Here is a 16,948-nt window from a genome sequence, read left to right as displayed (position 1 = left end):
AGAGTGGTTAGGGGCAATCAGGCAGGCAGGCAGGCAGGTGAGTGGTTAGGAGCCAGCAGTCCCAGATTGCAAGAGGGATGTCCGACTACTGGTTTAGGCCCAATCCCTGTAAACCGGCAGTAGGACATCCTTTGAGGGGTCCCAGATTGGAGAGAGTGTAGGCCAGGCTGAGGAACACCCCCTCCCCTGTGCATGAATTTTGTGCACCGGGCCACTAGTCCTATATATAATAATTTAGAGGAATAGATGAAGCATTTTTAGTATGTAATTGCTTTAAGTATCACTCAAATATATCACAACTAATAAAAATAAAAATAATTATTACAGCTTTTTAATTAGATGTTGTATATACCCTGATATAATGTTGAAAATTCTAGAGCTTAGAGAGGTTAGTAAAGATCAAATACGTATAGGGGACCAAGATCTGTCTATAACAGCCGTGGGCAAACTACGGCCCGCGGGCCAGATACAGCTCGTTTGAAATGAATAAAACTATTGAAAAAAAAAGACCGTACCATTTTATGTAATGATGTTTACTTTGAATTTATATTATTTCACACAAACACTCCATCCATGCTTTTGTTCAGGCCCTCCGGTCCAGTTTAAGAACCCATTGTGGCCCTCGAGTCAAAAAGTTTGCCCACCCCTGGTCTATAACCTAAGTCAGGATCTTAATTTATTATGTTAAATTTTTAGGTATCTGCTATTAAAGTAATTTTAAATTTGAGCTGTGTCATTGGTAAATAATCTGAGTTATTACGTTTTTCTTAGTATACATGTTTTACAAAATTTGCTTTACCTCTTGTCCTTGAATCTCACAATATCTTAGCATTTATGGAATATCATATAATAGAAATCTTTTATTAATTAAATTGAACTGCTGGACTGGCTAGAGTATCCAACTGCCTTATCCATTTTAATAAAGCATAAACACAGCAATCACTATCAAGATATCTTGATAGAAAACATATGCGGTAAATAAATAAAATAAATAAATGAAAATAGACTTTGAAAATTGAAAGTGGCAATATTTAAAATAATTTTTCTTTAAGTTGTTTTTCTGCAATTATTTTCAAGATATTACGTAGGGGATTAATTAGATACAAGACATCAAGAGGGAGAAAAACAGGAACAAGATTGATTAACTGAATTTATAAAAGTTCTTGGGGACAAAAAATGAATTAACTTTGTAAGAAGAATTGACTACTAGACTTGTGTTTTGAATAATGATTAAAAAGAATGGCAAACTAAATTTATGTTTCTTATTTCTGAAACATAAAATTCTGTTTGTGTGTTTATGCTCATATCATATATAAATTAAACTGAATTTATATTTTAAATATAAAAGTTTAAAAATCAAGTAATATTTAAGAACACACCAAATAATAAATTGTCTATTGTGCAGGTAAAACCAAGAAATCCTTTACGTACTATAATTTCCCTGTTTCTCCCACAGACAATACAAGTCTTCTCTCTTTATTTGACATTAACTGTAGTTACTGTATGGCCCAACTAAGTGTCATTGAACATACTTTCTTTAGTTGTATGTTTTCTTGAACATCAGTAACATTTGATGTTTTCGCTATCCTCTGTACCTCTTGAAACTACTCTTCTCTTTTGGCTAACGGGCCTTCATTACACAGAGTGTGCTCCTTTTTTCCATGGCCATTTCGGTGGCTGTTTCTTTCTCTCATTCATTAAATGAAGGGCTTCTTCAAATTCAGTCCTTTGCTCTTTTTTCTTGTAAGTCTCTCAGAGTGACAGGGCCAGAAGGCCCGGGAGGCCCATTAATTTTCCTTTTTTTGACAGGTAAACAAGTAAGTAGGTCATTGGATCTGGGTTAGCTCAATGCATCTACACTGCCTCTCCCTGATACCAGCTGCTTAGCTTCATCAGCTCCTCTGCTTTTGGACATGTTTCCTTGACCAGGAAGTTCCCATTGTTAAAAGGCCAATGAATCTTACCTCATTTCAAAAGTCCCTTTAAACGTAGAGAGTAGTACTATTTTAAGTCTGCTGCTTTTAGCTCCTTTAAGTTGTGTTCAGATATGTACAATTTAGGTTCTTCTCTCTGTGGGTTATGGCAGGTAGAGATGCTTTTTTTTTTTTTTTTTTTTACTTTTTTATTTGATGCCTTTCTGCCTGATTTTCCTAATTGCCAGTAAATCTCACTTTACATTTATACCATGTGATGCTAGTGAGTCTTTGCATAATAATACCTTGGTTTGAGTCATCATTCCAAATGATTGCTTCCTAAATTTATGTGCCCAAACCTTGATTATCTTTAAATGTTCAGTTCCTTATTTCTAACTACATTCTAGATTTAATTTATGTTACCCAGGATTCAAAGTATAAATTCATCGTTTTATTCCTTTCTCTTCAAGGTCAGTAATCAAGTCCTATCCACTTTTCTTTTGTATCCTACATCTTCCCATATTTATGTCTGTTATATAAATTATCTTGACTCTACATTATTATAATTAAGAACACTAGCATTAAGAGTAATAACAGTTAGGAGAAGACCCACAAAGCCTTTACTAATCCATGTAATGTAATCAAAGATAATAAATGATAACTGATTTGAGGATCAAAATAGCACATTCCCAGTATCCTCTGCTGTTTATGTATTTTTTTATTTTAGAACACAGTAGGTTCTGTTATTTGGCTGTATGTCTGGCACTTCATATATTTGTCTCATAAAATGTTTTATAAATACAATGCAATTCACAATCACTGAGAAGAATTATAAAATTATACCTCTATTAATTAGTCCAATTCAGAATTACATAAATGTTGGCCAAAGTCAATCAGAAGATCTAAGGGGAGGAGCAATATGATTTTTAATGTAAATAATAAGTGTCAAGAATGTAAAGTTCAGTAGAGCAATAGATAACAAGATAGCATTTCTAATAGATAACTGATCAGAGCGTGGCATTGTGCAGTTTGAAAATTAATTTTCCTTCTACCTTATAAATTCCTCTGTCTGGACTAATAATTAACCTCAGACAGTTCACAGGGGAAAAACTACCTAATTTCTTGTGTATGTGCATTTAGGGGTTCCATAAGAAAATGAGATCTGAGAACAGATTGGGCAATTAGGCTGACATGCCATCCTGAGCTCAGGAGAAGGGGGTTTTGTGGATTGGGGCTTCTAAGGGAAGAAGACAATTCATAGGGAGCTGGAAAAGTAAACAAATGTTTGCTGGGCCATCTTTCGCAATGGGACACTGAGAGGACTGATCAAATGGGCCTAGCTTGGTCCCGCCCTATCACACCTAGTTCATCTTAAACTCTGGTAGCTATGCTAATAGCACCCTTTCTGGAGCAGGTACTTTATCTATATTTATTTATGTAGTTAGGGGGAGAAGGTCAACGATTTTTCCAGAATTGTTCCTTTCTTTAAAATGCCCAGCTTACTTCCCCCCCCCTTTATAGATTAAGGTATTACAAATGTGTCCTTGTCTTCCCATTGACCCCAACCCCAATCCTGCCCTCACTCTCACCCCTCTGTTGTCTGCATCCCTCCCTTGGTTATGCTTATATGCATGCATACAAATCCTTTGGTTGATCTTTTCCCCTTACCGCCACCCTCCCCTACCTTCCCTCTGAGGTTTGAGCATCTGATCTGATCGATGCTTCTCTGTCTCTGGATCTGTTTTTGTTTATCGGTTTATGCTGTTCATTATAATCCACAAATGAGTGAGATCATGTGATATTTATCTTTCTCTGACTGGCTTATTTCACTTAGTATAATGCTCTCCAGCTCCATCCATGCTGTTGCAAATGGTAGGAGTTCTTCCCTTTTTAAAATAATATCCCAAAAGGCATATTTTTGGATGCCAAACTATTATTGCCCTCAGCATCAAACATAATTTACTAGGCTAATTCTCTACTGTACAAGTAAAAGAGTGTCCACTATTTTCCCCTGAAATAGATCGTCTCCACTCCATCCAGACTGTCACGTATCTATACTAGTCTCTCCTTCAGGATCTCTTTCGAAGTTTATCTTCTCTGCAATCACCCACATAGTGCCTGTGTTCCTGTGATGGAAACCAGGCAGGACAAAGGTGGATGATACTGGATCCTTGCCTTTGAGAACTCACAAGCCAGGGGTATATGTTCCCCCTATTACAGGGATAATGGGTGATTTAGGAAAGTTTCAAAAATGAGGTGACTTTTAAACTGAGCCTTGTAAAATAGGAGCCTTGTTATCTGGAAAACAATGAAGGACATTTTAGAAGAAATATTTTTAAGCAAAAACAGCAAGGTGTAGCTATTCCTTATGATTAAGGGAAAAATAACTCAATCAACATAGAAACTGAGAAAATACCAAGCAGGATCAAGAACGCCGCTAAAGTTAAGAAAATGAAAACATTCTGAAGGTTCTTCCCATCATTACTTCTGTGTGGTACTTTTTCCTATACTTCTTTCTGTTATTTAAATACAATGTCGAAATGTATTTACTGTCTAGTTAATGGGATTTTTTCCCCTTATCATAATCAACCAGGAAAGTTCAGTTGCTTGTTAAGGCTAGTCAAAATAGCATATGTCACTAAGAGAAAAGAATGTTCACTTTTCATTTGTTATATGAGGTAAAAAGAAATAAAACCAATCTAAAAGCTAACTAAATCTTTAGCACAATATTAAAAAGACTAGAGTTGCCTTACTTTATATACTTGATTATATGACAACAGACTTCAGAGGGCCAATAGTGAACTCATAAACAATTTGAAGAATTAATGTATTTAGAAAAAATTCTGATAATTTTCCTCCACATTTTTAACAGCTAAAATGAATTCTATGCTTATGTTATCAAGGTAGTGACTTTAGCTTTTCATTTCTGGAAATTCAGACTGAAATATCTAAGAAAAATTAAATTGCTAACCCTGTTAGTTAAACAGAAGTTTCTAAGAATGAAAAAAATTCTATTTCTTTGATTTAGGACCCAGGGCTTAGTTTTAGGTATAAGTTAAGGAGATCCATTTCAGGAATTGCTTGACTTTGAAATATTTTAATTGCACTTGGAAGCAATAAACATGTTTTCCTCATGAAACATGATTTTTTCATCATATTACATATGCAGAAGTATCCTATATAATAAAAGAGTAATATGCAAATTGACCAAATGGCTGAACGACAGGTTGCTATGATGCACACTGACCACCAGGGGCCATACACTCAATGCAGGAGCTGCCCCCTGCTGCTCACACAGTGGGAGCGCCACTCAGCCAGAAGCCGGGCTCATGGATGGCAAGGACAGCAGTAGGGGAGCCTCTCCCGCCTCTGTGGCAGCACTGAGCTGTTAGTCAGACATCCCCCGAGGGCTCCTGGACTGTGAGAGGGCACAGGCAGGGCTGAGGGACTCCCCCTATTCAGTGCATGATTTTCGTGCACTGGGTCTCCAGTATATTATAATATATACTCTAATTAAGAATGGCTGATAGCACATTATTATCATCTGTGAAAACCAATTTTGGGGCTAATGGAAGAATGTTGCCTCCATGTGTTTGGTTTTAGAAATGTATAAGTAAAATTCCATTGCCATTTTAATATTACTTTTCCAGCAAAGCTATTTTTCACAACTGAATTATCTTCTTGGACAGATAAATATTTATTTTATTAAAAATGTAATTGTTTCAAACTGTGTCTTTAAATAATATGCCTAGACTACTTGAGACAAAAAAAAATGTCATAACGGAAATTATGGTATTTGTTTTCTTAAAATAGTCTCTGATTTTTAAGTTAATAAAGTGTGAATAGTTTTTAAAATGGTGGCCTTGTACAAGTGTGGGAAAAAGTAGGTTTATAGTTGTGAGTATGCAAAACAGAGTGTATTCTTATTGATTAATCAGTATATTATTTATTTGCATCTTAATTGTAAATCTACTTTTGCCCATTGCTGTATTTATAGCAGAAATACAAGGTTTTGAAAATACGTGGGATTTTAGAACTGAAAAAATGACATGTGACATACTCCAATGTTGTTACCCAAATTCTATGAGGAATGCTTTTGTAAGTCAGTTAATCACGATTAAAGAGTCATCAACATTATTTGTAACAGACCTTTTGATTGGAATTAGAAAAGTCAAGAAAATCGGATGTATTGCAAGATGTACCCTAAAGCAAAACCATAAAATGAAATCAATAGCATCTGATTTGCTTTATCACCAGTTTAAGGTTTATCTTAATTGTCCTTTTATTCCTGATTGAAAGGCCACTTACAGAGTCAAAGTACAAGGACATTATTTATAGAAAGCTATGAATGTTTTCTTTCACTTTTAAAGGTAATTATAACTTTAGCATAAAAGACAAATTGCACTTCAATTGTAGCAATCCACATATCAAATTGAGCTATAAAGATGCATATTATTCTACATAAAAATTGCATTCTATTCTAAACCCAGTAGAGATTGAGTTGGTCTGGAAAGAATCATTGATTGGCTGCCTCTTGCACTCCCCCTACTGGGGATTGAGCCCACAGTCTGGCCATGTGCCCTGACCATGAATTGCTTAGTGACCTCTTGGTTCTCTGGTTGACGTTCAACTACTGAGCCACACCAGCCCAGCCTGGCAGCTGTTTTCTTTTCAACACTGAGGCTGCCATCATCTGGCATTGGTGATTGAGGAAGAAAGATTAGTACAGTAAGAAGGAAAGTTTCAACTTAAATATTACTATTGTGAAATGACTGAACATTTTTGGGTCAGACCTATGATTAAAACAGTGTCAATAAGACAAATATTTTCCAATGTTCTCCTGCAGTGACTTGATTTTGACAGTGCATTTCAATGAATTCTACTCGTCATGTCAGTAGAAATTCAGTAGTCCATACCCAGCTTTTGCTTTTTGCATTCTCATCACTCCTCCAGGTGGCCCTACTAAACAGGATCTACAAAAACTGGCATTGGCATGGGTCCCAAATCTGGACCTTGGGTAACTTGCAAAGGCACTGTGCTTGCATAATTCTGTGAGTACAGGCTTATCTTAACATAGCTGTAATTGCCCTTCTGCTCCAGCCATCATCATAGCTTTTCAACTCTATACCAGTAGTTTACCGCCTGGATTACCTAAGAGGTCTCAGACATGAATCCATAATTGCACATGGAAGCAATAAAAATGTTTTCCTCATGAAAGATGATTTTTCCATCATATTACACATGCGCGCATATATTATAATCTATACTCCAATTAAGAATGGCTGATAGCACATCATTGTCATCAGTTCAAAAAAAATCAATTTGGGGGCCAATGGAAGAACATTGCCTCCATGTGTTTGGTTTTAGAAATGTACAAATGAAATTCCATAACCACTTTAATATTGTGTTTGGAGAAGAGGTTGTAAAAGACTGAGTGCCCCCCTAACACACAGTAATACATAGTGGTCTTACTCTAGTTGACAACATTAAAGGTGAGATGGAAGAATATATATTATCACAATCCCCCATTTTCGGGAATGAGCATGTTGTGAAAGAGAATGCAAATACATCTTTATGATTTTCCCCCCACAGGAATATTTCACACAGAATAATTTCTAAAGCTATTTGCTTGACCTTTTTTATTCTCTTTGGGAGTAAGAGTGTTTAGGGCGGTTAATTGCTGTGCTCTTTGCTCTTATGTTAAATATCTTTGATAATCTGTTATCTATTTTTTGCACATTTCTTGGTAATTTTACATCTATTGTTTGGTGGTACTTTTGTTTAAAGTTCCAGTTTAATATTTATTTTTTCATCAATTCGAATATATGCTTTCTGTCTTTGGAACTGTCCTTTCAAACTTTTTCTACTCATTCTTATGAATACAGCTCAAAGGGCAACCTATTTGAAAAGTCTTCTCTGATCACTAGTATGTTGGTTGTTCCCTCTTCTGTACTAAGCTGCATTGTGTACTGCCACCAGCCATCTCTGTGGGTCCAAAACCAATAGTCAGGGATGTGTTAAGCCTAGAGATTGTTGAATAGAAAACAACTTAAGAGATACATTATATTTGTGATTTATTGGGATACATTTTATCTCTACTACTTCTATTTTAGCACTAATCTAATGAAGTAGTAGACCAAAATTACTTAAACTTTATCTATATGATTTTTTAAAATCAATTCTTGGGAAAATGTACTCTTTAAAAATGTTTTCTGTTACTTTGGATTATTTTATTCATAATTCATTCGTTTGATCATATATTTATTATATTACCACTACTTCTAAAATTGACTAGTTCAGTTTAACAGATAAAAGCCAGTAGTTAGGAATGGGAAAAAGGTATCTAGAAGATCTGGATAAAAAGATCTAAAGCACTGGAGTGAAAACCTATTAACTTGGTAACAGCTAGCATAATGTGAAAGTTAAGAGACTATAAAATTCTCAAATTCATCAACTGTGAAACAATTCCACTGGTTCAACAGATATTTCAAATACCCTTGGATTCAAAAATGTATTTAAATATTTGAGGAAATTGATTAAGGTGACAATGTAATGTTTGAATCTGGTAGAATCCTCTCTCATAACAGACAGGCAGATTTGGATAGCCAGATATTGGGGGGCATTATACCTCAGGCAGCTGGTGCTTCTATACATCTTGCTGAGCGTGCCAAAGTTGCAATGCCCTGACCATTTTCTTATCTGGGATGTAGTACTGTTTATGCAGCTGGCAATTTGAAAAGTGAGATAAAGTTTGCAGGAATGCCTCATGTAGTTGAGCAATTTATTTATTTTTATTTTATTTTTTTATTAAATATATTTTATTGATTTTTTTACAGAGAGGAAGGGAGAGGGCTAGAGAGTTATCCTACCTCTCCTCTTTTTAAAAATATATTTTTTTATTTATTTCAGAGAAGAGGGAGAGGGATAGAGAGATAGAAACATCAATGATGAGAGAGAATCACTGATCGGCTGCCTCTAGATACCCCCTACTGGGGATTGAGCCCACAACCCAGGAATGTGCCCTTGACCAGAAAGACTCGAACTCGGGACCCCTTAATCTGCAGGCCAGCGCTCTAACCACTGAGCAAAACCAGTTAGGGTAGCCTACTTCTCTTTTGACAAAGACTTGTGATTGTGATTGCTTTCTATAAAGTGGCAGAGTCTCTACTAGTAAGTTCAGAGTTTCTCTGTGGTGCATGCCAGTCATGTGCAGCTATTATCTGGCCCTACACTTTGCCTGTGAAATTTAGGGGGTTGTGCATTATACTCATTGCTATGCTGATATTCCTGATAATACTTTCATAAGTAATACCTTTTTTCTTTTCAGACCCAGTAATTGTTTGTGTTTTATCAACATTCATAAACCTTTAGTAATGTAATCAGGACTCCAGATCTAATTGCCAATTTTTAGGAAATAAAGGAGACAGAGAAAAATATGAAATGGCCCACTGAAAACAGTCATCAAAACTCAGACTTCAGAAATTTGGTTTCTTTGAAAAAATAAATACTAAGGTGAATAAAAAAGTGAAACAGTGATGAAGCATATAAATTGAAAGAAATTCCAAAGACATATTAACCAATTTCAGTATATGGATCTTATTTAGATTCTGATGTGAATAAATTTTTAATGTGAATATTAACTGAATATTTGTTGATATCCAGTGAGAATTTTTTGTTAATTGGGGAAGGAGTACAAATGGTATTGTGATAAACTTTAAGAGTACTTACCTGTAAGAGGTACATATTGGAATATTTACAGATGAAATATTATGTTTCTGCTCTGCTTCAAATAATAGAGTGCGGAAGAAAATGGAAGTAGAGATGAAAGAGTGCCCAGGCCTTACTAATATTGAATCTGGGAAGCTGATACAGTGAGGTTCATAATAATAGTTTCTATAATTTTATTAATGTTTGGAATGTTCCATATTAAAGGATTAAAATCTTTTAAATACTGCTGCTATCAAATTTTGAAAATAAATTCCAAAATTCCTATTTTAATTATTAATTTGCACTTAAATAGTAAATCTAGTTACAGCATGGTTGTAAAACTTACTTTAAAAATAGCTTCATTAGTAACTTTTTGGTAAAGAAATCACAATAAAATATTTATTTAATGAGTTAAATTCATTCTGTTTATTATCATACCCCTATGATATGTGGTAGAGCTAAAGAGCACAGGGCAGTTAATTCTGAAGATGGGATGAACCTTTAGACAATTAATTAATTAACCTTAATTTACATAATGATCTTATTTGCATAGCTAATGGCTAAGAATTGATTATAAGTCATTACCAGACATTAATAAATGAAATGTGTTAAAAATACATGAGTTTGTACTTCACACTCAAGAAGCAAAGGTTAGTCTTGAAATGTTAATAAGAATAGCTAAGAACTGGGCATTAAACAAACATTTAGCTTTTAGGCTTTATGCATTTCCAAGAATATAATTCATGAATTGGCTATTTGGTCTTACCTCTACGTGCATAATAGGGCACATACAAGCATTCATGTGTGCATTAGGTAAATCATCATTAGCCTTAGATTTACATTCAAATTACAGTAATGAGGGTAGTTGTATTATATTCACATGCAAGAACTAAAGATATTTCTATTCCTAGAAATCAGAGATATTTCTTGAAAAATATTTCTTTAAAATGATTTGGTTGTACCTGTGCAGCCCTTGACACTAGATCAGTGAGATTTGAAGTAAATGCAAAGGAGTGCTTGATTATTTATGATCACCAAGAGCTGAACTGAGACAGAGAATTCTATAATGCATCTTCAGCCTTTTACTCCCATCTTGCTCTCCCTTCTCTTAGAAGGCCTGAGCTCTCTCCTTCTGACATCCATGTGTGTGCTCTCGTGCTCTCTTCTCTTTGCCTCCTTCCCCTTCTCAAAATGCTGATCGATGGAGTGACAGGGTGTCTAGGAACGGCCCCAGCGTAAAGAATAAGTGTTTCAGATGCTGTTTTGCTTTTCAGACTCTCTGAGACTCTGTTCTAACGGATATGTTAGATTTGGTTTTCTTGGGTTTCCTAGATTCTAAAAATTCTGGCGTAACTATAAAAAATAAAAGAAAGATGGATGGATTACTTAGATGCAAAGGAGTATTATGGCTGTGAGTGGAAGAGAATAGAATTTACCCCTTGCTAGTAACAGCTCTCGGAATCTGTGCTGGCCCCCTTCACAAACTGGTTTTTACTTGTTCCTCTGTGTGCAAGAACTATATGATACTGGAATGTTGAAGAAAGATTTTGGAGTCAAAAGATGTGAGCCTAAATCTTCAACTTTTCATTTACTGACAAGTATTAGGTTTAGAAAATCACTTAAACTTTCCATATCATGTCCTTGTAGTGAAATTAAATTAATATTTCTTATCTCCTAGAAATGTGTGTGAATTACATATAATGCAGCATATAAATTATAATAAATGTTAGTCATTAATTTTAAGATGTGTTTTCCTCTATTATAAGAAAATACATAAGTACCAGAAGCCACACAATTCACAGAATATCTAGTAATTTTGCACTCGTTAAAAATATACCACATTCCAGAGGGCTAGCCAGAACCTCACAGTGGGATGAAATAATGTTTATAATCTAACATACACAGATAATGATGGTATTCTATAATACTGTACACAAAGTTTAGAAATAGTATGTTATTATTGCCTTGACAGTTCAGGAGTATGAAATCACTCTCAGCATTGTCATATTTTAGAAATTAAAAGGAAAAATATCTCTGAATATTAATGGTCTTAGTTTATTCTTCACTGAGAACTTTTAGACATGGATTTCATTAGAAAATGAGCCAAGTTCAGTCAAGACGGCAGTGCAAGTAAACTTGTTACTAAAAACCTCCCACAACCACATCAACATTACAACTAAATTACAGAGCAACCATCATGCAGAACTGCCTGAAAGCTAGCTGAACAGAAGTCCTATTACTAAGGATATAAAGAAGCAGCCACACTGAGACCGGTAGGAGGAAGACAGAGATGAAAAGGGCTGTGGTGGTTAAAAATCAGGAGGGACATCTCGGCAGCAGAGGTCTCCCCTAAGGAGCGAGAGGACCTGGCCCTACATCAGAACCCCCAGCCCAGGGCTCCAGTGCTGGGAAGAGAAGTCCCTAAGCCTTCTGGTTGTGAGAACCAGCAGGGATTGTGGCTGAGTGAGACTGAAGAATACTGGAGTCACAGGTGTTCCTCCAGAAGGGGCCACATATGTACTTACTGGGACTCACTTGCTCTAAGTTCCAGCACTGGGGCAACAGCTGGAAAAGCACCAGAGACATATAGGGGAAAACCAAATTGTCTGGCTGGCATCAGGGCAAGAGCTGAAGGGGCAGCTTTCTCCCATACAGAAATGCTGGCAGAGGGCATTGTTCCCTTGCTGAGCCCTATCCTCACTAAGCAGGTAGACGGGCATGAAATCTGAGTTTCCATCACTCTAGCTAACACTGTTCACCCAGCTCTGGTGATTCCCTGAGACCCCACCCCATGCAACTTGCAGGCTCACCCAAACCGTTTCCAGTGGCTTTTCCATACAAATGGCCTTTTTTGGTTCATGCTTTGGATTTTCCTAAAATCTCTTACAACAAACAAATAAACAAAAAAAAACCAAACAAGCAAAAACCAGCATCTGACCTCTGTGTACCCCATATGTCTTGCTCAGCAGCCTCAGGTCTGGCACTAGTGGAAGCTAGTCTTTTTCCACAGCTGGCCCTCTCCTGGGTACCCTCAAGCCCAGCACAAATAGCAGCCATCTTCATATTGCTCTGTAGCTCATGCTTGGTGGCCCTGGGCTGAACACAAGTGGTGGCTGACTGTGCACCTCCCGGGAGGCCCCAGAGCCAGTGCATCTGGCAGACAGCTTCAGGCCATGCCAGATTACAACCTAACCGCCTCCACAAGCCACGCCTAAAGGGGCAGATTTGGGAGGCACCAAAGCCCCATCGAAGCAAGTCCTCTCCATGGGGTCAGACTCTGCACAGCAGTCCCTTTGCTGCAGTTACAGCTAGTCCCTGCCGCAAATCAGCCTGGGGGTTCAATTGCTCCCAGGAACATGCAAACAGCAATCAAGGCTTAACTACAACAGGATGGTGCACACAGGGGGTACCCCCAAAGTACCCAGATCAGTGACTGGGGAGGCTGCATCACAGCCCTACATGACACCTACTACCTAAGACCACTGCACCAAGTCCAGGGGATGGAGCAGATCCACTTAATATATAGAAACAAATACAAGGAAACAGTGAGATGAGCAGACAAAGAAACATGTTCCAAACACAAGAACAGGAGAAATCTCCAGGATAAGAATTAAATAAAATGGAGGCAAGCAAACCACCAGATACAAAGTTAAAAACAATGGATATAAGAACGCTTAAGAAACTTTATGAGAACTTCAACAGCTTAAAAAAGGGACAAGAAAATGAAGACTGAATTACCGGTATTTAACAGTAAAGCAGATAAAGCAGAGAACCAAATTAGTGATTTGGAATATAAGGAAGCAGAAAACAATCAGAACAGCAAAAAGAAAAAAGAATCCAAAAAAATGAGAATAGTGTAAGAAGCCTCTTGGACAACTTCAAGCATTACCAACATTTATAGCATTGGGATGCCAGAATGAGTAGAGAGAGAGAGCAAGAAATTGAAAACTTATCTGGAAAAAAAAATGACAGAAAACTTTCCTAATTGGTGAAAGAAATAGACATACAAGACCAGGCAGCACAGAGAGTAGAGGGTACCATAAAATATACACCCAAAGAGGCCCACACCAAGACACATAATTAAAATGCCAAAGGTTAAAGATAAAGAGAAAATCTTAAAAGCAACAATAGAAAAGCAGTTAGTTACCTATAAGGAGCTCCCATAAGACTGTCAGCTGATTTTTCCAAAGAAACTATGCAGGCCAGAAGGGATTGGCTTAAAATGGTCAAAGTGATGAAAAGCAAGTACCTATAACCAAGATTACTATCCCCAGAAAAACTGTCATTTATAATTGAGGGACAGATAAAGAGCTTCCCAGACAAGAAAAGCTAAAGAAGTTCATCACTATCAAACCAGTATTATAAGAAATGTTAAAGGGTCTTCTTTAAGAAGAAAAAGGAAAAAAAAAACCTAAATAATAAAATGTCAATAAACTCATGTCTTATCAAAACTACTTAAAATGTAAATATATTAAATGCTCCAATTAAAAGACATATTATGGTAGCTTAATGGATAACAAAATAAGACCCTTATAGAGATACACTTCAGATTGAAAGATACACACAGTCTAAATATAAGGGATGGAAAAGGATATTTCATGAAAATGTAAACAAAAAGCTGGGTGACAATACTTGTACCAGACACAATAAGTTTTACTACGGTTATAACCAGAGACAAAGGAGGATTACCCAGCAACTCCACTTCTGGGTATTGATTTAAAGAAACCCAAAACACAGAATCGAAAAGACATATACATCAGAATGTTGATTGCAGCATTATTTACAATAGCCAAGATATGGAAGGGACCTAAGTATCCATCATTACATGAATGGATAAGGAAGTGGTACATACACACAATGGATTATGATTCAGCCCTAAAAAATACTGAAATATTGCTATTGCCCTAACCGGTTTGGCTCAGTGGGTAGAGCATCAGCTGCGGACTCAAGGGTCCCAGGTTCAATTCCAGTCAAGGGCCTGTACCTTGGTTGCAGGCACATCCCCAGTAGTAGGTGTGCAGGAGGCAGCTGATCGATGTTTCTCACTTATCGATGTTTCTAACTCTCTATCCCTCTTCCTTCCTCTCTGTAAAAAATCAATAAAAAATATATTTAAAAAAAAAGAAATATTGCTATGTGCAACAAGGGACCTAGAGGGTATTGTGCTGAATGCAATAAGTCAGAGAAAGACACATGTCAGATGATTTCAATCACATGTGGAATCTAAAAACAAAGTAATCAAACGAGAGAACAGAAGCGGACTCATAGATACAAAGGACATTCTGACGGTTGCCAGGTGGAAGAGGGGTTGTGGGGATGGGTGAAAAAGGTGAAGGAATTTAGAAGTATAAATCAGTAGTTAAAGAATACTTACAAGAATGTACAGTACAGTATAGGGAACATAGTAATATTGTAATAACTACTAGTACATATGGTGTCAGATGAGCATTTGATTTATCACAGTGATCACTTCATAAGCTATATAAATGTAGAATCACAGGGTTATACACCTGAAACTAATATAATATTGTATGTCAATTGTAATATAATTGTTTTTAAATTAAAGAAGGATGAGCAGAAACACCATACATTTATTTTAAAATCTTTAAATAACATAACTTACTTTTTGAAGGAACTCGGAGATTGGCAAGGACCACTTCCAGGGAATCAGCTTGGACTCGAAGTACATAGCTTGTCCTTGTTTCATAGTCCAGAAGGTCGTTCACGTAGATAACACCCGTGATGTTATTAATTCCAAACTTACCTAGAATTAAAATGTAATTTCTTGGTCATTTTCCTTAAACTTCAAGTAAAAACAATTCTTAAAAGGCATTGTGAGTTCAAAACACATTTTTAGTGGTAGTGCATATAGGGATAAGAAGCTGGCTTTTGGAAACTATGTTTCAGCTCTTTGGAAACTTATGTTCCAGAAATTATAAACATTAGTGTTACCCTAATCACAAGCCTTGAAATTCTATTTTTTCTGAGATTCTCCTTGAAATCAATGTTTCTGTGATCAGTTGCATTTGGGAGCAATACATAATATACACCTCACCCTAGATTCAGATCTTCTACCATACTAAAGACTTAGAAATTGTTTTGAAGAAACCCATTTCATTTTGTTTAGCCAACTATTTTATTATCTTATTATATCATTATACTTTTTATGATTTAATGCATCTTATTATCCTGTAGATTCAGTGTCCTACTAAGGACACTTTAGGCAAAAACATGGTGATTAGAAAATACGGTTTCTTATTTTTAAATAGCTTCAAATACTTTACTCTGGTGTCCATTTGTTCAATGAATTTTCCCATTTAATATATATTTGAAGGAAGAGCAGGGCAATTTGGTAAATTGTAAACTATCTCACCTCTTGCACTCATGTTATATTTTTCTCTTTAGTTTTCTCCATAGTATTTATTACTGCCTAAATACTTATACTTATTAGTTTAGTAATTTGTACGAGGGCAAGGATCTGCCTTTTTGATTCACTGGTCTATCCCTTGTGGCTGGAAGATCACTTAGTATCTAATAGGTGCTCAATAAATACTTGTTAAATCTATCTATCTATCTATCTATCTATCTATCTATCTATCTATCATCTATGTATAGAATAAATTAACAATAGTCATTGTGGGGTAAGAAGGGTAATAAGTAGAATCCCTCTGTTTTTTTCAAGGAAGAGAACTGATAGAATCACAGAAAGAAGTATCAGAATAGATTGTGAAATCACAGCTTCAGTCAGATGCTGGAAATGCAAAGGAAAAGGAAATTTAGTAAGGTTTAGTGGGGAGGCATAGCGGTAGAAAGAAAGAAGAAACAATAAGAAAAGTATGATGTTGAGCACTGCTTTAGGGGCAGCGATTTCTTGTAATGGTTGGTTGTTGGAACACTTGAAAAAGACCTCTACAATTTTTGTGCAAAATTTATTAACATTAATTCATTAATTTCATATTTTAATAATTCATTAATTTCATACTTATTCTTCATGCATTTATTAAATATATATTAACTATTTGGGCTACCTATAATATGCCAGGCCATACAGTTCATCAAAAGGGAAAAGCAGAGGACAGCTAACTTGTGGATAACAGTGACACAAAGAATGGGTGGTAAAGACTGAGCTATGGACTTATTCCTAGAGACTCACAAACCATTCTCTTCTGAGTGAAACGTGATGGGTAGACAAAACGTAGCTGTTAATTGTACGTCTAATTTAACTGTTTGAGGAATATTATTATACAATATACATGGCTTTTGTCATGCATGTGCCTCTTTGGGCATTCACAAACATTTATGGTTCTAAAATTTCTTCAGAATTAGCT

General features: G+C 36.0%; 1 protein-coding gene across 2 annotated transcripts in view; it reads right to left on the bottom strand.

The window, feature by feature from the left end:
• Window positions 1–16,948, bottom strand: part of PCDH15 (protocadherin related 15) — a 681,342-nt gene that overhangs the window by 98,893 nt on the left and 565,501 nt on the right. For both annotated transcript variants that reach the window (XM_059662693.1, XM_059662692.1), the window contains exon 25: window positions 15,244–15,384. In XM_059662693.1, coding sequence (XP_059518676.1) covers window positions 15,244–15,384 — 141 coding nt within the window. The remainder of the gene's footprint in view (window positions 1–15,243; window positions 15,385–16,948) is intronic.

Source organism: Myotis daubentonii, chromosome 13 (assembly GCF_963259705.1).
Source record: "Myotis daubentonii chromosome 13, mMyoDau2.1, whole genome shotgun sequence".
Taxonomy (NCBI): domain Eukaryota; kingdom Metazoa; phylum Chordata; class Mammalia; order Chiroptera; family Vespertilionidae; genus Myotis; species Myotis daubentonii.
The sequence above is the reverse complement of the archived record's forward strand: the minus strand, read 5'-3'. Positions and strand labels throughout refer to the sequence as shown.